At 42.1% G+C, this 16,966-nt stretch overlaps 1 protein-coding gene across 5 annotated transcripts in view; it reads left to right on the top strand.

Annotated features, from left to right (window-relative positions):
- Positions 1–16,966, top strand: part of EVL (Enah/Vasp-like) — a 147,284-nt gene that overhangs the window by 65,729 nt on the left and 64,589 nt on the right. For 4 of the 5 annotated variants that reach the window (XM_005483209.4, XM_005483210.4, XM_005483207.4 and 1 more), the window contains exon 2: positions 11,466–11,634. In XM_005483209.4, the coding sequence (XP_005483266.1) occupies positions 11,466–11,634 (169 nt within the window). Of the gene's footprint in view, positions 1–3,115; positions 3,256–11,465; positions 11,635–16,966 lie in introns of those variants that run through there. The other variant, XM_005483208.4, reaches the window with a different exon arrangement.

Here is a 16,966-nt window from a genome sequence, read left to right as displayed (position 1 = left end):
TTCTCTCATGCTCCTTTCAAATGAATGGGGAGCATGGAAAAAAGTTATTTGAGAGAGCAAGAGCATACATTAACATACAGGGTTAAACTTTCTGAGGACAAGGATTTTTTTTTTTTGCCTCATCAGCATGTTTAACAGTTGCAAATCTCAGTGTATGAGGAAATGTCTTAGATTCAAAGACTATTAACAGCTGTGAAATTAGATTTACAAATCTGAATATATAAATGCATATTTTATATGCTGTTGCATATCATTTGTGCATATATTCATGAAACTGTCTTGTAGTTTGTGAAATTTGAGTGTAACATTTCAGTGGGAACTTCCAGATTTCTTAATCATGAAATCGTTAAATGAAAGACTTGCCATATGCAAATTTTGAAATTTGTGCAATATACATGTTGCCTTTTGAGGATAACACAGAACTAAACCCAGCAGATATATAAGTATAAATAGTTATTTGGAAGGTCTGAAACATGCTTGTTAAGAAAAAAATATTTTAATCATGTCTACCTTCAATTAACTCGTAGGTGGGTACAGTTTTATACTATGATTGTGATTCAAATTTTTTTAATAGTATGAGCAACACATTCTACAGTGTTTCACTTCATTCTTAAAAATATCCTGGGTTTTATGCTTGGAGATTAGTCATTTTGAGGCTGAGGCATTCACCTTTCTAGCTCAGCCTATAGCTCTAAGGATTGAAAATACATAACATTATTGTCATATACAAATCACAATTCATCTGGTAATGAAACTCTCCAAAAGAAAGCAAATCCAAGACTTGGGAGTGTTTGGAACATGAAAGCTGAGTACATGGCCAGCAGACGTGCTGCTTGCAAACCTATGGGAATATTCACTTAATTGCAAGTAAAGCCTCGCTTCTGTGTTTAGGAATCCTGAGCTGCTCACACAGATCTCAGCACATGACTGAAATAATCTGTTTATCCAGCATATGGTTCTTTGTGAGGACTGGATAGAAGTCAGCTACTCGGTCTTATGTGTCATTTGTCACAGAGTGCTGTGTCCTTCTAAGTGCTCCCTTTCTAGTGCAGGGCCATGGAGGCATTTTAGCAATGCAAAGAGGTGATTAGAGGCACTTCTGCTGGAATGCATGGTGCTTAGTGAAATTAATTTGGCTTATGACAGGGGCATGGAAAGGCAGCCCTGGGCTTTGTCCTACTCACTGTCACTGTTTCCTAGGGTGACATTGGATGTGTCAGTAGTGACCTGCTCTTTGCTGGCCTTCAGCATGCAGGGTGCTAGCAGGAGAGGGGAGGCTGGGAGTTTCCAGGTGTGCTCAAAGCTGTTTGTTCAGGAGAACCAAATATTTAAAACCAGAGTTTTCTAGCTGATATTATTGTAGCTGATATTTGTGTGTAAGTAGGGTAATATCTACTGGGTTTAACAGGGAAATTATCATACCTCATAAGTGCTGTGTCCTTTCCCCCAAATCAGTGACCATATCTATCTCAGATGTATCAGAGAAATAAAAAGGCTCCTCAGATCTTTGCTTATCTTCATCCTCATAAGTTCATCTAAGTTCATCTTCCTGCATCCTTCTGCGTAGAACAGTGGAGCCAGCATGGCTGATCTGGGCCATTAGTGATTTGTGTCCATACTTACTTGGAGATGCATTTTTCACGTTATGTCCTTTTCTGATACATGCAGTAAAGTACTGTTTGCACAGACTAACTCTACAATTATTGTCTAGGCAATGTGTGAGCTATACAAAGGAACTGCCACTTGAAAAATTTTAAATTCATGAAAAGCAGGATTTTTTTTAAATCAACAAGGTAGTGTCCAACATCCACACAGATCTCAAAGCAGAAGGATATAGTAGCAGAAAAATGCAGCCAAATTGAAATTCCGAGCGATTATAAAATCCTTCATTAAACAGAAAGAAATAGAGAAAAAACAAAAGCACTACAGAAAAAGCTGTGCTTAAATGTCAGTGACAACTTTAATTCTTGTTGGCTTTTAAACTGCCCCCATCAGAAAACTGAAACTCTTCAGTCATACAGAGATTTTCTGCAAAGGAACTGGAAGCAGCAACTGAGCAGGCGATGTACCACCAGCTGTGAGAGCAGCCAGATTTTGACACCCATGTTTTCACTAGGTGCCGTTTCAGCAAGTTTCTGTAGATCTTTCAGTTGGACCATGAAAGTAATTTCTTGTAACAGGAAAAACAGTGAAGGTGGAAAGAGCTCTGCTCCCCTGCTTAGGTGCAGCAGTGTTTGCAGCCCTTGATGCCCAGCAGAAACTGCACTGAAGGGTTTGTGTCAAATTCAGCTTATTTCTTACACATCTCTCTTTTTGCTGTATTAAACAGGGATCTAAGGTTCTACAAATGTATGTTACACTCTGAAAGCACGGCAAGGATGTCAGGAATCGTGTGATCTCCTGAGGACCGGTCTCCTCAGGGTTCTGCAGGTTTTGCTCTCATTAGCAGAGACTTCGGGGCCTCTGATGCTGACTCCCAGAGAAAGTCTGTGTGCCTCCATGGTAAAACCATGGCTTCTGACTGTGTTTCCAGCAGTTCTTCAAGAGCTGAGAAGATCTGCAGTTTTCTGGGTGCTTTGGGAAGTTCCCTGGTGTCTGCACCTTGCATCCTCTGCTCCAGGTCAACTTGAGCAGATGTGGAAAAGGCATTTGAGTAGGTGAGGAGATAAAATTTGCACTGTGCTGTGCCAGGTAAAGCTCTGGGCTGGAGCTGGATCCCAGCAGGATGCCAGGTTGGCTGCCAGGCGGTGCAGGGCCCTTGGTGCCACCAGGGCCCCTGGGTTTGGTTCTGCGCTGTGCAAACACCTGTGCCATAAATGAATAACGGCAATTTTTTTTTCTGGGTTGAGCTTTATTTGCTTTTGCTTTTTCTTGGACAGTGAACCAGTGCCTCGAGAAAATGCGCGAAAACTTTTTAATATCCATGCCTCCAATGAGGCAACAACGGCGCATCTAATCTTCATCTATATTGTTTGTACTTTTGCTCAGCAAAGCAGCAATAAGAAATAATACATTTCTTCTTTAAAGTGCCTTCCCCGCCCCTGCTGTGTGTTACTTCCTGCCCTCCTGCTCTCTCAATAGCGCTTCCCTTTCCTGTTTTGGTTATAAGCCTTCATAGAGACTCTTGGCTTGTGTCTCTGCCAAATCTGTCTTCTGCTCAGGTGAAACAGACTGTTTGGAATTGAGCACACGTGCCAGGTCTGAGCGTACGCCTCTGTGGGACTGCCTGACCAGGTCCTCCTCCATGGCAGGCACGTAAGTACCTGGGGACTGTGACTCTTGGCAGGGACTCTGTTGACCAGAATTAATGCGACTGGATGGGAAGGAGAGCACGTATTGTGATAAACACAGAAGGTTGGTGTTTTGGTTACAGCCTGATAGGATAATTTATAATTGTATAAAATGGTAATTAAGCTTTTATGGCAATGCTATATTAATATGCGTCCCCTGGTAGTGAGGGAGAAGCTGACTTGATGAAGCGAGGGTTTCTTCATTCCTGATCTGCCTCCATCAGCTCAAGGGGAATTGTCACAGGTTTATTTACATTTCTTCTGGGATTGAAGGGAACCAAGGCAAAGTGATGCCAGCTTTAATGAAAGATCTTTATGTTGATTTCCTCTATTCACTTTCGAGTCTGCCTTTCCTGGTCATTAGTTATAATTATGATCATTCAAAGCCTTTTTTTGAGGTATCATTCTCCTGAAATACAGATATGGTTGGCCCATGAGTGAGAGCCCTCAGTCATGTATTTTCACTTGACAGTTCAGTTTTGCATAATTCATATTTTACAAGATTAGGTACTTCTCACTTTTATTTCTGTAATTTAAGGGGGAAGGGAAGTAGTGTATATTGATAGCAACCTGATCCAGTCGAGTTGCTTTTTTACTGTTTTTGTCTAATTGAGTTCCTGGTGTTTCTCCAGGCCATTTACTTGACTCATTTTTAGGAACTTTTAAGCATTTACTTGATACTTACTTTTAGCAACTCCCAAAGTGTATCTTCAAGGTAGTGTATAAAATCAGGAAGTGAGCCCCACTTCACAGAAAGAAACTGTGATTCAAAGCATTAATGGAGCAGTGAAGTTCCTCCATTAGGAGTCCCCATTAGCAGTCAGTTGGTGGAACTTGGAAGGAAAAGTTTCCTGGAGCATGGCCTGGCAGCAATGGCTCTTAGCTTAATCACACCACTTCCCCAGTGAAGTGCCTTGTGCAAAGCACATCTCTCTAAGCGTTTCTTAACATGCTGAGTTGAGATGCTGATAACTGGAGTTCCCCTGAGAGTCATTTGAATTCTCATGCTTCAGTTCACAAAACCTACCAGAAGAGGGATGGGTTAAAATTAACAGCAGTGCATGGTTTTAAAATCTCAGCAACACAAACTAAGCAGATGTGCTGGCTTACAAGGGCATCAGTCTGTGGCCTCTCTGCTGGCCCCAAATCTGCCCTGATTGGCAGATGTGCTATTCAAGAGCTGTGGCAGACACTGAGAGGTCAGGGCTCTCACAGACCTTGGCTGGCAGTGCTGAGGACTGAGCTCTTCTGGGCTGACAGTCAGACCCAGGTCAAGTATCTGTTCCTCTGCAGTCATGTTTTGCATACTGTATAATTTTTTGTATTTTTTCTCACTTTTCCCATGGTCAAGAGCATTGAGGGGTGACAGAAGGTTATGCAAGTTTCTCTGGTCATGCCAGGATTGTGTGTGTGTTCCCAAATTTAGCAACTCATCTGCCAAAGTCCTGGCTTATTGTGCAACCTGGGTGCCTCATAAATTGTCTCTTCCCTGGTTTCCAGCTGATGTGTCTGCTGTGGGTATCTGCAGCAGATACTGGACAAGGCACTTCCCACTGGGTATGCCAATGTAGTAAGGGAGAATTCAAAATTAATGTCTTGTTCCTAACAGAAAGTAATTTTTAAATATTCTTCCTTATGGAAGTGAATCAGTGTTCATCTTACTCTTAATGGCCCTATAAGTACCAGTATTTCCATTTCCTGCTCTGTAAAATATGTATTTGTTTTGCAGGTGTGTCATGACTTTATTTAACAGTGTCAGTCCTTTCGAGCGCTGCTTATGAAGGAGGCTTCATATTTTTACTATTTTCTTGTAATTATTTCATATTAAACAGTTCAGACGCTAGAGTTTAACAGTGGAGAAAGGTGATAGCCAGGCACCTTCAGCAGATGCTGGGTGCAAAAGGCTCATCTCCACTGGCAGTGCAGACAAACTCCAGCACCAAAAGATCTGCAAGGTGAATGTGCAAACGTGAGCAGGACACCAAAACCAGCAGCTTCTCTGGGACCTTCCCTTCAGGCTGGCTGGAGCAAGGGCAGCACTCTTGGGTAGGTCCCTCTGTGCAGGCAGGCAACCAGGAGTGAGTGCAAATTGAGAACTTCTGACCACTGGGTCCATGGGTTGGTTTTTCAGGGAATGCCAGGAAATGGAGCTCAGAAAACAACTGGAGGCAGTCATTGTGGCACCTCCATATTATATATGAGAGTGTGACTGCTACTATTTAAATATCTATAAAACAGTCAAGCATTTACATGTCACTGAGGACTGAAAGTGCCTTTCTGGCTATAAAGCCCCCATGGGGCTGCCCTTTGGTGGGATCAGGGGCTAAATGCAGTATTTTCACTATGAGGTGTTGCTGCATTGCTTGAGGAAGTTTCTTCAGGGCTCTGGGACAGAGGTGAACGATGGTGACACCGGCTGTGCTGCAACTTTGGTTGCAGAGGGAAGTAGACCCTGAAACAGGGGGTCCCAGGACTCACAAGTGTGACTGACATTGTGCTGGAGAAATGAGGCTCCCAAGATGAAGTGGGGCCATGAGAAGAGCTGGTGGTGGATCTCTGGTGGAAAGGCTGTTACAAGCCTTTATCTGTAACGAGCTCACATCTCAGCTATGGTCTCTGTAGAAGCCCAAATGACCTGACTATCTCGTGTCCAGAGGGTCTCTCAGGTTTTTTGTTCTCTAAATCCAGTGGTCAGAGAGAAACGTCCATTGTTTCAGCTTACTACTGAAACACTTCCCCTGCATCCCAGTCATTATTATATTTATTAAAGTGAAAGCTATTAAAATATTTAGCAAATTAGTATATTAGTGTTTGAAGTATACTTTAAAATGTTGCAGGAACATGACTTGTAGTTTGCTAATTCTGATGTTACACAGATCTGTACTGCACAGATTGCACATCTCTGTATTCAGGATTTTGGTTGTACATTAGCTGTTTTAGCTGACATTGAGAGTATTCTGTCAGCTTCTAAAATCAGCATCAGCAATTTCTTGCATGTCACGTTTAACCACACAAATGTGACTTCTGTGGCAGCCCCAGTGTACAAGTAGAGTAAAATGTGCTAAATGACTTGTGCATTATCCCCCACATTTTCTGGGCTGAGGTTTCATTCTCAAGTAAGGCAAGCCTAGGACTAAGTAATGTCAACAATTTCTCACACCAATAAATCTGATTAGATCAGTCTAAAATAACTTTAATTATTAATAGTAAAAATATTGAGGGGGGACATATGGGGGCTGGAAATTAAGAATGAGGTAAATGCTTATATAAATAGCTACTTGCGTTTTCTATGAATACAAGAAAAGAGCATCTTTAAAGGTCAAAGAATCATGAGCAGCTTGATACAAGGTAGATCTGTAATTGGTTCAAAGCATGAGATCTTGATTTCTATCAAGGGACTTTCAGAGGGAAAAAGCTTTTGCTAGGAGAGTGTCTGTCCTAAGGACACAGCTGTGTCTGTAGATAAGTATAGTGGAAGTGTCCAGGTCCACCTGGCACCTGACACAACGCCCACAGAATTAGGTGTTTCATCCCAGTGTTAGCTGGTCATGGATATTTGTTACTCCTTTTGTGAGCGTGATTTAGTGACCCCCCAAAAGCTGTGTGACCCTGTCCTGGCTCCAGGAGAAAGCATTTGAACACTCTCCCACTGCCCTGGAGGTGTGAGCTCTGGTGGTTTGGGGCTGGATAGGGCTCCAGGCTAGGGCTGGGATAACCCTGTGCCATGCAGGCTCTGCGCGGGCTGCTCCTCAGAGGGGGCTCAGGCACTCAGTACCAAGCTCTGCAAAAGTTTTACTCCTAAGAGGATAACAGGGTAAGTAGAGAAAACAGGTCAGTGAAGGAGCACAGTGCAGCTTGGCCACTCGGTCTGGAACGAGAGGGAGAAGCCTTAGAGACCCTTCAGAGCCAGACTCTTCTCCAAACATTATGCTTTGCTCTCTTTTTCCTGTTTATTCTCTGGGACCGGTCCTTTGTGGTTCCAGCCTGAGCTGTTTGCTTGTATATTTGGATTACCCACTGGGCCAGGTAGTGCCAAGCCACTGCTTGTCATGTGACAATTCACAAAAAATACAGGTATTTTCCCAAGAATCCTGGTGTTATCTATTCCATTTGTGGCTCTTTTTTGGCTATAGATCTTGGTAATCTTATGCTTACTAGAAGCCAGGAAGAAAGGACTGCATTTTCAGGTTCTGAACAGATGGAAGAGGACAGGAGTGTTATTCCAGGACAAAGGCACCTTCCCTGCAGCACTGTCTCAAAGTGCTGGGCAAGAAAGGTCAATGCTGACCCTTTCGAGAATGGTTCACTCCAATTTAATCAATCTGCTGATTTTTTAAGATTAATCTTACACACAAGAGATGGATGAGAGTGGGTCAAAATGTATCACGCAGAAGGAAACAAACAGTATTATCTGCAAACTACTTTTTTTCTTAATTTACAGTTTTGTAGTATTGAAACAATATTCTACAAATCTCAACTATGAGCACTCGATTTTAGATATCACCTGTGAACAAAACTAAGCAGACTTTTTTTAACGTCAGGTAACTTCAGGCAAACAAATGGTACTAGTGCAGAGGTTTGCCTTCCCACAGATGTGATGCTTTCAGAATAAACAGGGGTGAATATTAGGATTTGGGGTCCCTAGGAAGAACCCCCTCCTCTCCACATTTAAATAAGATTACTTTAATCTGCCTCATAGTAAAGTGTTGCAAATTGAAGCAGATGTTGTGCACAAACCTGAACAATTTTGTAATTAAGACCTCTCTATGATTCAATTTTTATATATTTTTATACACAATTACCTATGGTGGGAACTCAGGTGGATGTCTGACTGAGTGTTAATGTAAAATAAAATACCAGTAGGAGAATTCCTGATATTTTATGTTTTTGAAATTTGATGGACCTCCAGCAAATGACAAATTTTCAATAACTTTTGTGTATTAGGAAGATAAAGCAAGTTCTAGAAGTGTGCAAACATAATTTTACATGTAAATACTAATATATAACAAACTCTTACCATGGAGAAGGAATGTGGCTACTCAGAATTGTGTCACTAAGCACATTTATTACCTGTCACATGTAGCTGACATCAGTGATGTATGGTCCTAAAAATAACCAAAAATTTTGCTAGATCTTCATGAAATCCCTGGTGCTTGATTTGTGTTTAAAATAATGTACAGAGAGTAATACAGAGATTCTCAGTGAGGTTTATAAAGGGAATATTTTCTTGCTGTTTTTAGAGAAGCCTCTTAAAGCAGCAGTGGGACAGTTGTGCCCTTTATGCATAGGAAGAGTAGAAAGTCTTCAGGATAAAGAGTTACTAAACTCTTGGAGTTGTCTCACTCCATTTAGGGGGAGACAGCAAGCTAGCAATGGGTCCCTGGAGGCATTTTGGATGCTGAAAGATTGATGAAGTGCTTTGCAGGAAAGGATTCCCCTGGTGTGCTGTTTTATGTTCCTTTCTGTTATTTCACTGGAGGCCAGATAACAGGCTCAATCCTGTTTCCATTTAAATGAATGATGAAAAACTTCCATTGACTGCAGGAGAGCAGCGATGGAGCTTGGCGTGCTGTTGCTTCATGTCACAGGAACAATTGGCTGTCGTGCATCAAACCCTGCTCCTGAGGTCTGTGTTTCAGCCACGGGGCAGCAGCAGCTCCTTTGCTGCTGATTTTGGTGGCAGCAAAGCCTGGAGGCAAAGTTGCTGTATCTGCTGCGGTCTGGGAATGGCACAGTGAGCAATGCCATGTTAAGGCACCCATGTCTGGATGGTTAGGTGTAGTGTCTGTTGGAAGTAAGGATAATTTAATGAATTTTGACTAATTTAGCAGCAGCTTGTGGATTCCCAAATTCATCTGAAATGGAGACAGTATTGTTCTGATGAAGACAGTGATGTGCTCTTGCTTACTTCAGTGTAGAGCAGGATTTGTAGTGCTTGGCAAGGCTTGAGGAGAAGGACGTGGTGTCACACTGGCTGAGTGTGACTCTCCCAGGAACAACATTTTCCTGGAGACCCTGGCTCCTGGGCAGGGCATTGCTGTGCCCTGGCAGCTGATGATCCCCTCACTCTGGAGCTGGAGGTGGCACAAGGCCCCTTCTAGCAAAGGCAGGTCTGGAGGATGCAGGCAGTGCTGCCACTGCTGCCAGGCTGCAGCTCCTGCAGCAGCTGGAGGATTAGGCAGGCTGGAAGGAGCTCAAATCCCTCAGCTGCTTGTGTCAGATATGGAGGAGCTGCCACAAGATATTAGCTTACCTTAAAAAACAGTGGGGAGAGGTGTTTGCTGGGTAAGTACATCAGCAAAGGTGCAGCTGTTCTCCAGGTATCTCACAAAGCAATAGCAACTGGTGGATAAGCTGGATTTTATGAATTCTGAACAATATAAATAAAATCATGTTTTGGCCTTCTGATCTGTATATATTGCTCTGGTAACAGAATTTAGCTGTTTCTATGAAAGGTAACAAAAATACAATTTATTCTGAATTTTCGTACCTTGTTCTTTATAGAGATGTCTGCTGGCATCATTGCTCCCTCTATAAATGCTGTGAGGACTTTCCAGGCTTTTGCTCACAGCCAGGAGGAGGCCTGTGGGCTACCTGGAGGCTGTGCAAAGTGATTGACAAAACAAGCCAGAGTCAGTAGGCTTTAGTGTACCATGGGGATACATCTGCCTTGGAAATCTTTTTGAAACCCACAGGTCAGAAAAGATTGAAAATTGCTGCTGTAATCAACCCAGATCCTCTTAATACTTGAAGTAATGTGCTCCCTTTCATTAAAATGATGGCAGTGATGGGGTCAGGCAGGTTTGGGTGTGCAGCAGTTGGTAAAATTTACGAGTGGTGTAATTTGGCACAGTGGCAGTGCAGCAACCTGTGCTGATTGGTTTGGCATCACCCAGGAGCTTCTCCTCTGTGTGTGTGTGTGTGTGTGCGTGTGTGTGTGTGTGTGCTAGGGAGGCAAACCCAAACCAAGAGGGAGGAGGAGGATTTGTGTGCAAAGCGGATTAACCACTTGCTGTTGCATTGTCGAAAATTATTCAATATGGCCTGGGCTGAGGAAGGGAGGTATGTATATACCTATGTATAGGTCTAAAGTTAACAGGACAGTCATGAACCTAAAGTTTTTGCAGGACATAGATCTCAACAGTTTCATGTAGATGCAGTAACTGCATCATAAATGCATAAGGTGCACTATTTGCTTGTTGAAAATCCCTGTTATATTTAAAGACCTCAAAGCTCCGAAATTTGCAGGATTAATTTTTTCTGTAACTTGTATTCCCTCTGGTATAAGAAAACTGGCTGGGAGTTCAGGAGAGTGGAACTGAAAATCTGACCTGTATTGACATGTCGCAGCATTTGCCAGTGGCATTTATTGCCCTTGAAGGGTGTGTTTTATTATGATTCTCTAGATGTATATTACTCAGGATATGACTAACAAACAAGAGCTAATGTACTGAGGAATTTCAGTGACTGTAAAGGAGAAAAATACTTATTTACACTATACAAAACAGTGGCTATATACTTTAATGCTGGCATGCATCCAGGTTTGTGGATTCCCCTTCCCCACTTTCCTTGCTATGAGGATGAAGGAGAAAAGAGTTCCTGTGTGTTTTGCTCCGGGTATTCTGGGACTTCCAAGTGCGTCAGCAGGTCTGGGAATTAGGCGTCAGCTGGATTAACTTAATTGATTTCTTCAGTTTACCTAACATGGCTTTTGCTCCAAGGTCTGCTTGCTTCCAGTTTGAAATGTATAACTCAGCTGTGGGTGTCACGTTTGTTTTGTCAGCAAGCTGTAAAATATTGCTAGGTTTTCATACAAATGTAAAAGGCTTCGCTTGCCAATAGATACATAAAATAAATAGAGCATTCTTGCTGTTGGACAGTTTTCATAATGTTTATGTGATGCAGGTTATTTCTCAGGGCTTAATGTTTTATATAAAATAGATTATTGGTTCAAAACAGCAGCATACAGGAGGTTTTAAAAGTCTGTGAACACATAACGTGTCAGCTTTAATTTAACAGAGTGCATTCGAAGGATTAGCCGATCTCTTATAAAACATATGTTGAAAGCAGTACTGATAGTTTCTGTTGGCTTTTTTCCTCTAGAAGGTTTAAGTAATAAGCAATAAGCAGCAAATTCACTCTTTTCATTCCTGATTTTTTTGTTTTTCTCCCCAGTGAACAGAGTATTTGCCAAGCCCGAGCTTCAGTTATGGTCTATGACGATACCAGTAAGAAATGGGTGCCAATCAAACCTGGCCAGCAGGGATTCAGCAGAATCAACATCTACCACAACACGGCCACAAATACCTTCAGGGTAGTTGGAGTTAAACTGCAGGATCAACAAGTGAGTAACTATATCAAGTTTCCTGTAAATTAACCTTTGATCTCATTTGGTAAGCTCAGTTCTATACTTAATGCAACATTTCCTGCTCCCTGCAAGGTGTCTACTAGTCTGTTTATACTCCAGCGATTCAGGTTTTGTATAATATTTTGCACACACAATATATCATAAATTGTTACTGCTTATTTGAAAAAAAAATGTTTGGAAGATGTCAAAGAGATTTAAATGTTACTTCTTCCCACCCCCAACTTTTTATTTAGAAATTACTTTTATTCCCTCTGCAGGTTTTGCTCTCAACTCCTCCCAAATTACTTTTACTTATTCTTAGTGCTATATTAAAAATAGAAATAAAAATCAATTGTTCTGCACTGCTGTCCCACAAAGAGTGGTTGTTACATTGCTGTGATAAGCAATTAGTTCCTTGTAATGCACTTTACAATCCTAGGTGCACACTGTGATCTGATTTACAGCGGACTAATTTTGCAAGACCTTCTTGGGTATTAAAGGAATAATATGGGATTTAGATTATCAGAACTGGGATCAGACCCCTGTTGGCCACCAGAGCACGATGCTCAGCCCAGGGCTGCCACAGCATGGCTCCAGCAGCCTGGTTTGAGCTGTGCTGGGCAGCACGTGCCACCAGAGTGTCACCATTGGACCGCAAACAAAAGTTTACCCAAGTGGAGTAGTGGTGCAGCACCTGCATTTTAGAGCAGGAACTTGAGAGTTTAGGGATCCCCCCAAAGTGCTGGCATGAGGTTGGCAGTGCAGCCCAGCCTGCCCACCTCTTGTGCTCCCCTTGGGCCTTCTGCATGGCACAGGGATCAGGAAAAAGTGGGAATTTGCCCCCAGGGAAGGTGAGGCAAGCACTGCTGCTGCTGTGACATTGGCAGGGGCAGGGCAAATCCAGCCAAGCTGAGCCAGGTCAGGCCAACCCAGAGGGCAGGAGCCAGGGCACCACCACCTCTCAGCTGTTAAATGGATTGATCTGCTTGTGGGAATGCTGATGATCCTCAGCTGACAGCTGTAAAGGTGCTTGGGCCAGCTGGAAAGGTTACTCAGGTTGCTTACTGGAGGTGACAGTGACTTTGCTACACCATGCCTATGCAGAGTAATCATTCTGAAAAAGAAAAAGCAGAACAAAAATAGGTGGGTTTTGAGCACACTGGTTTTCAGCTACTTGCAGTGCACTTTTGAAATATCCACCAAAAGTTTTGCGACCGCTTTTATTTTTTTCTGTAGAACAAAGCCATTATATGAAAGCAGTTCCATTCAGAAATAGAAAATATTTTCAAAACTAAATGAAATACACTGTTTTCTTAGTCAGTTATGAAGGCCAGTACTGCTCTGTCCTAGGCCATGCTAGTTCTTTATTTTACATAGCCAGCTGGTGAATGTCAATGATTTTCATGTGACTGCAATCTAAGAGGGAACTGAATAGCTGGTGTAAAAGAAGCAGAAGTCATAAATTCAATATGTATGTATGTAAGGGAGACTAAGTACCAGAGATCTGTCTTAATCAGAATATGCAACTTAAAGAGTAGGACATAATAAAAAGTCAAACCTTAAGCTGCTTTTTGAACATGCTTTGTGTTAACTATAGTCTTTTATTTGCTTGCAAATGTTCCAACTTATGAAGATGCTGCATGCTATCTAAAAATCATCTCAGTTCAGAAGGAAACAGGTAGAAGAATATATTTCTCTAGAGTTTAAAGATTAAAAATCCTCTTTTAAATAAACAGAAAGTATAGTTGCTTACTTTAGTCACCTAAAACTGCCCTTAAACAAAGTGTTCCCTTTAAATATGATTATAAAAAATCCAGTATTATCAATAAAATCAAGACAACATACTAGTATTGAAAGGATCACTCTGAAAGTCTCAAGATTCAGAATTCAATATATTTTATATGAGTCTCACATGGAATCATAAGCTTGCTAGGCTTGCTAAGTATTTGCATTTAAAGAGAATAGAAATGAATTTCAGTTAAAATAATTCTCTGTTCAAGCCATTTCATGCTTGCTCTCAGGTTCTGTTAAATCTCACTGAAATTGAGGCTTTAGTGAAGCTGTTGGTTTGCCAGAAAAGACATAGCTTTCTGAAAAGGACCAATCTTCAGCTAAAATGTGATTTGGCATATGATGAAGCTGATGAAGGTACACAGATTTTTGAAGAGTTGAGAAGCTAGTTTAAGATATGTAATACAATAATACCATGGAAGAACAATTTATACATTTCTTACGTACTGTTTGTCAAGGCACAGGCTGGAGTAATTGTGGCTTCATCCCTGCCTGACTTTATGTCCCTTTTAATTTTGTTGGTTTATATTACACATCTAATAATATCTCTCTTTAATTTTCATCCTCTTTTTCATTTTCCACATATCCTCTTCTGTAGACTCCTTGTCTTGTCTCTGTCTAGCTGTCTTTCTCTTTTCCATTCCTTTTTTGGTGCATGTGCTGTAGCTTATGATGCTGCATTCATGTTCTAGTTACCTTATCTCCTCATCACCTTATCTCTCTCTCTAACTGACAGTGTCTGTAGAGTTCACCACAGATGAGTGTAATTGGTAGAGCATCATTCTGTGGCCACAGCTCCTTCCGTGTGTGTGTCTGGGAGGTGCTCACCGCGTGTGGTGGCGGTGCTGGGTTACAGAGCAGCGGTACCTGAGCTCCCTCCCTGCTCTGCACAAGGTGCAGCCTTGCACAGGCTCGTGCTGGCCTGAGCAGGAGCCTTCAGAAACCCCCAGGTGCTGTCCTGAAGCTTTGAAGTCGCCACAGGGGCCAGAACTGGTTTGAAGCTAAGGGAAGATCAGTGTTGCAATCACTCAACGTCATGAGTTTGATGTTTCCTTGAGGCCTTCATTTTGGACTTGATGTTCAGTGAGGTCTTTTCCAACCTAAGCAATTCTATGTTTCTGTGATTGTTGAAGTCAGCAGTGGCAATCATGTCTTTTACACCCATGTTGCAACTTGCCAGCTGTTGTTGTTACCTGGCCTGTTGTAAAGGTGACACGTGTGAACTCCAAGTTCACAAAGGTAACAAGCAGTAGCTCCCCATTCCAGAGTCCTGATCAAGAGAAGGTTTAAAATTAGGACTTTACATCAAGTGATGTCAGATCAGCATGATCTCATCACCCAAAGGCACGAGCTGAACAAACAGGCAGGGAGGAGGGTGCAACTCAAAAGTGAATCACATCTCCTGAGGGGCTGGTGTGCTCATGTGGCTGAGAAGTGAATTCAGGGCCTTGGGCAAAGTGAGACATTTACATGTGAACCCAAGCCAAAACTGAAAGAGGGACAGGATTCTTGTGATATTAGCTAACCACAGCATTTGAAAAGAAAGGACCAATTAATCACTGTTGTAACTTATTAGAACTTCATCAGGTTTGGGCCTGCCTAGAGAAGTAAAGAATCTGGCCTCAGCTGTAGCAGTTTTTATATCCTTGCTGTTTTAGCAGTCATGGCAGCTCCCTGAGAGATGAGCCTGAGTGCTGGCAGCATGGCAGGGCCCAAGCTGCTGAACTATTTCATGCTCTGCAGAAACAAGCATTTGTCCTGTCCTGGTTCCATAAGCAGGAGTATTGGCAGTGAGGCTTGTGTGGGAACCCTTCCCATGATCCTGGCTGTGTATTACACCTCAGGTGTTGGCCTGAGGCCCACTCTGTCCCCTCCAGCCCCATTCAGCCACCACCATCACTACTGACAGGTCACAGCTCCACAATCAAAAGGAAATTCTTCTTGCTTTTGAGCTTTTTTACAGATTCTAAAATTCCCTGTTGCTTCCAGGGAGCCTACACCTGAAACTGAGGTGAAAGGGTGAAGGAGAGCACTAGGTAGAAGTGAAGCAAATCTTTTTGTTTTAAACATTACAGTGATGGGAATATTTGAACATGCCAACATAATGATATGCATGACTGGTCTGTGAAACTCCTTGCCACATAAGATCATTGAAATACAGAATTTAACAGGCTTCAAAACAACATAGGCATTTATATCAGCAAGATATAAGAGTAAGACTACACTGTTTCGAGGTATAAAATACTAAAAGACGGTTGAAAAGGAAAAAAAAGTGGCATATAAAATGTCATGTTTCAGCTTTTATGTCAAATTCTAAGGGAAGAGTTACAGGAAGAACTGTATGCTATGGACAAACACATGATTTATTTCTTCAAGACTTCCAGTGAAAGCTCCTCTAGTTCACCTATTGTAGACAGCAACTGAAGATTAAAAGATGAACTCTTGGTCTGCTCTGCCTGGCAGATGTGCTCTCTCACTGACATATGAAGCTTTAGAGCAAGGATCCCTTAGAAGCACCTGCAAAAAACCACTATGCTTCAAACAGGGAGACCTTCTTTATTTTAATTACTGCTCTGAAGCACTTCGTTATGATCATGTGCCTTGTAGAGTCTCCACACCATCTGTACAAGACACCTTTGTGCACTCATTCTTAACAACAGCAGGAGATCCCCTCCTCTTTTTTTTCATTTTCTATAAACACAAGTCAAAGGAGATAAAAATGAAAGTCTGGCTATTTTAAGTTTCATTTCCCAGTGATTCATTTCTCAGTAAACTCTGATTTGAGTTTGAAGACACGATATTACATGTGTGGGCATCCTGATGATTACTGAAGGTCAGCATTCACATTCTGTCTTTATTCAATTAAAGAGATCTAACCCTCAGAACAATGCAGATCCTTGGAGTTCATTGGAAGCAGGTTTTGAAGTTTACCTGACTTCCATGAAGCAATTTTTGGCATAGGTCTTTACAATTTCTGCCTTCCATTATACAGCTGCACTGTACCCTCTGGTGCTCTTTGGGCTTTGATAGGGACATCCTTTGAAACAGAGGTTTCTGTTAGTAGGTGAGAGACTCACTTTGAAAGCCTGGTAGAAGCTCACAATCCTTCTAAACTTTTCCTCAAAGATACTACCTAAGCTTCCCTTGCTTGGAAGGCTACTCAAAAATGGTTAGAAGACTTAAAAATTGGTCCATGTTAAAAATGTTGGTCTAGAAATCCAGGCATGAGTCTACTTGATCTCAAGAGACTCTGAGTGTGAGCAATATTGGTACAGGTTCTCCCATTGTTCAGTAGACAAATGGGGTGATGTTCTCACTTTTCAAGGAGAAATGGCTTTCCAAGCTGTCAGGTACAAGAGGAAGTTCATTGCCTCTGCTGTGACCAGCTTCCACTTCATTCTGGTTGGTGTGGGTGTCTCCCCATTACGTTGGGATGCAGTTCCCAATTCCAGGGGACTAATTCTTGGGAGCCCACACACCCAGTGGAGGGCTGCATCTTCCTTTGGCTCACAGGTTCTCAATTTCTCAATTAAATGTG

Source organism: Zonotrichia albicollis, chromosome 6 (assembly GCF_047830755.1).
Source record: "Zonotrichia albicollis isolate bZonAlb1 chromosome 6, bZonAlb1.hap1, whole genome shotgun sequence".
Classification (NCBI taxonomy): domain Eukaryota; kingdom Metazoa; phylum Chordata; class Aves; order Passeriformes; family Passerellidae; genus Zonotrichia; species Zonotrichia albicollis.
Note: the sequence above shows the minus strand (reverse complement) of the source record. Positions and strands in the feature narration are given on the sequence as shown.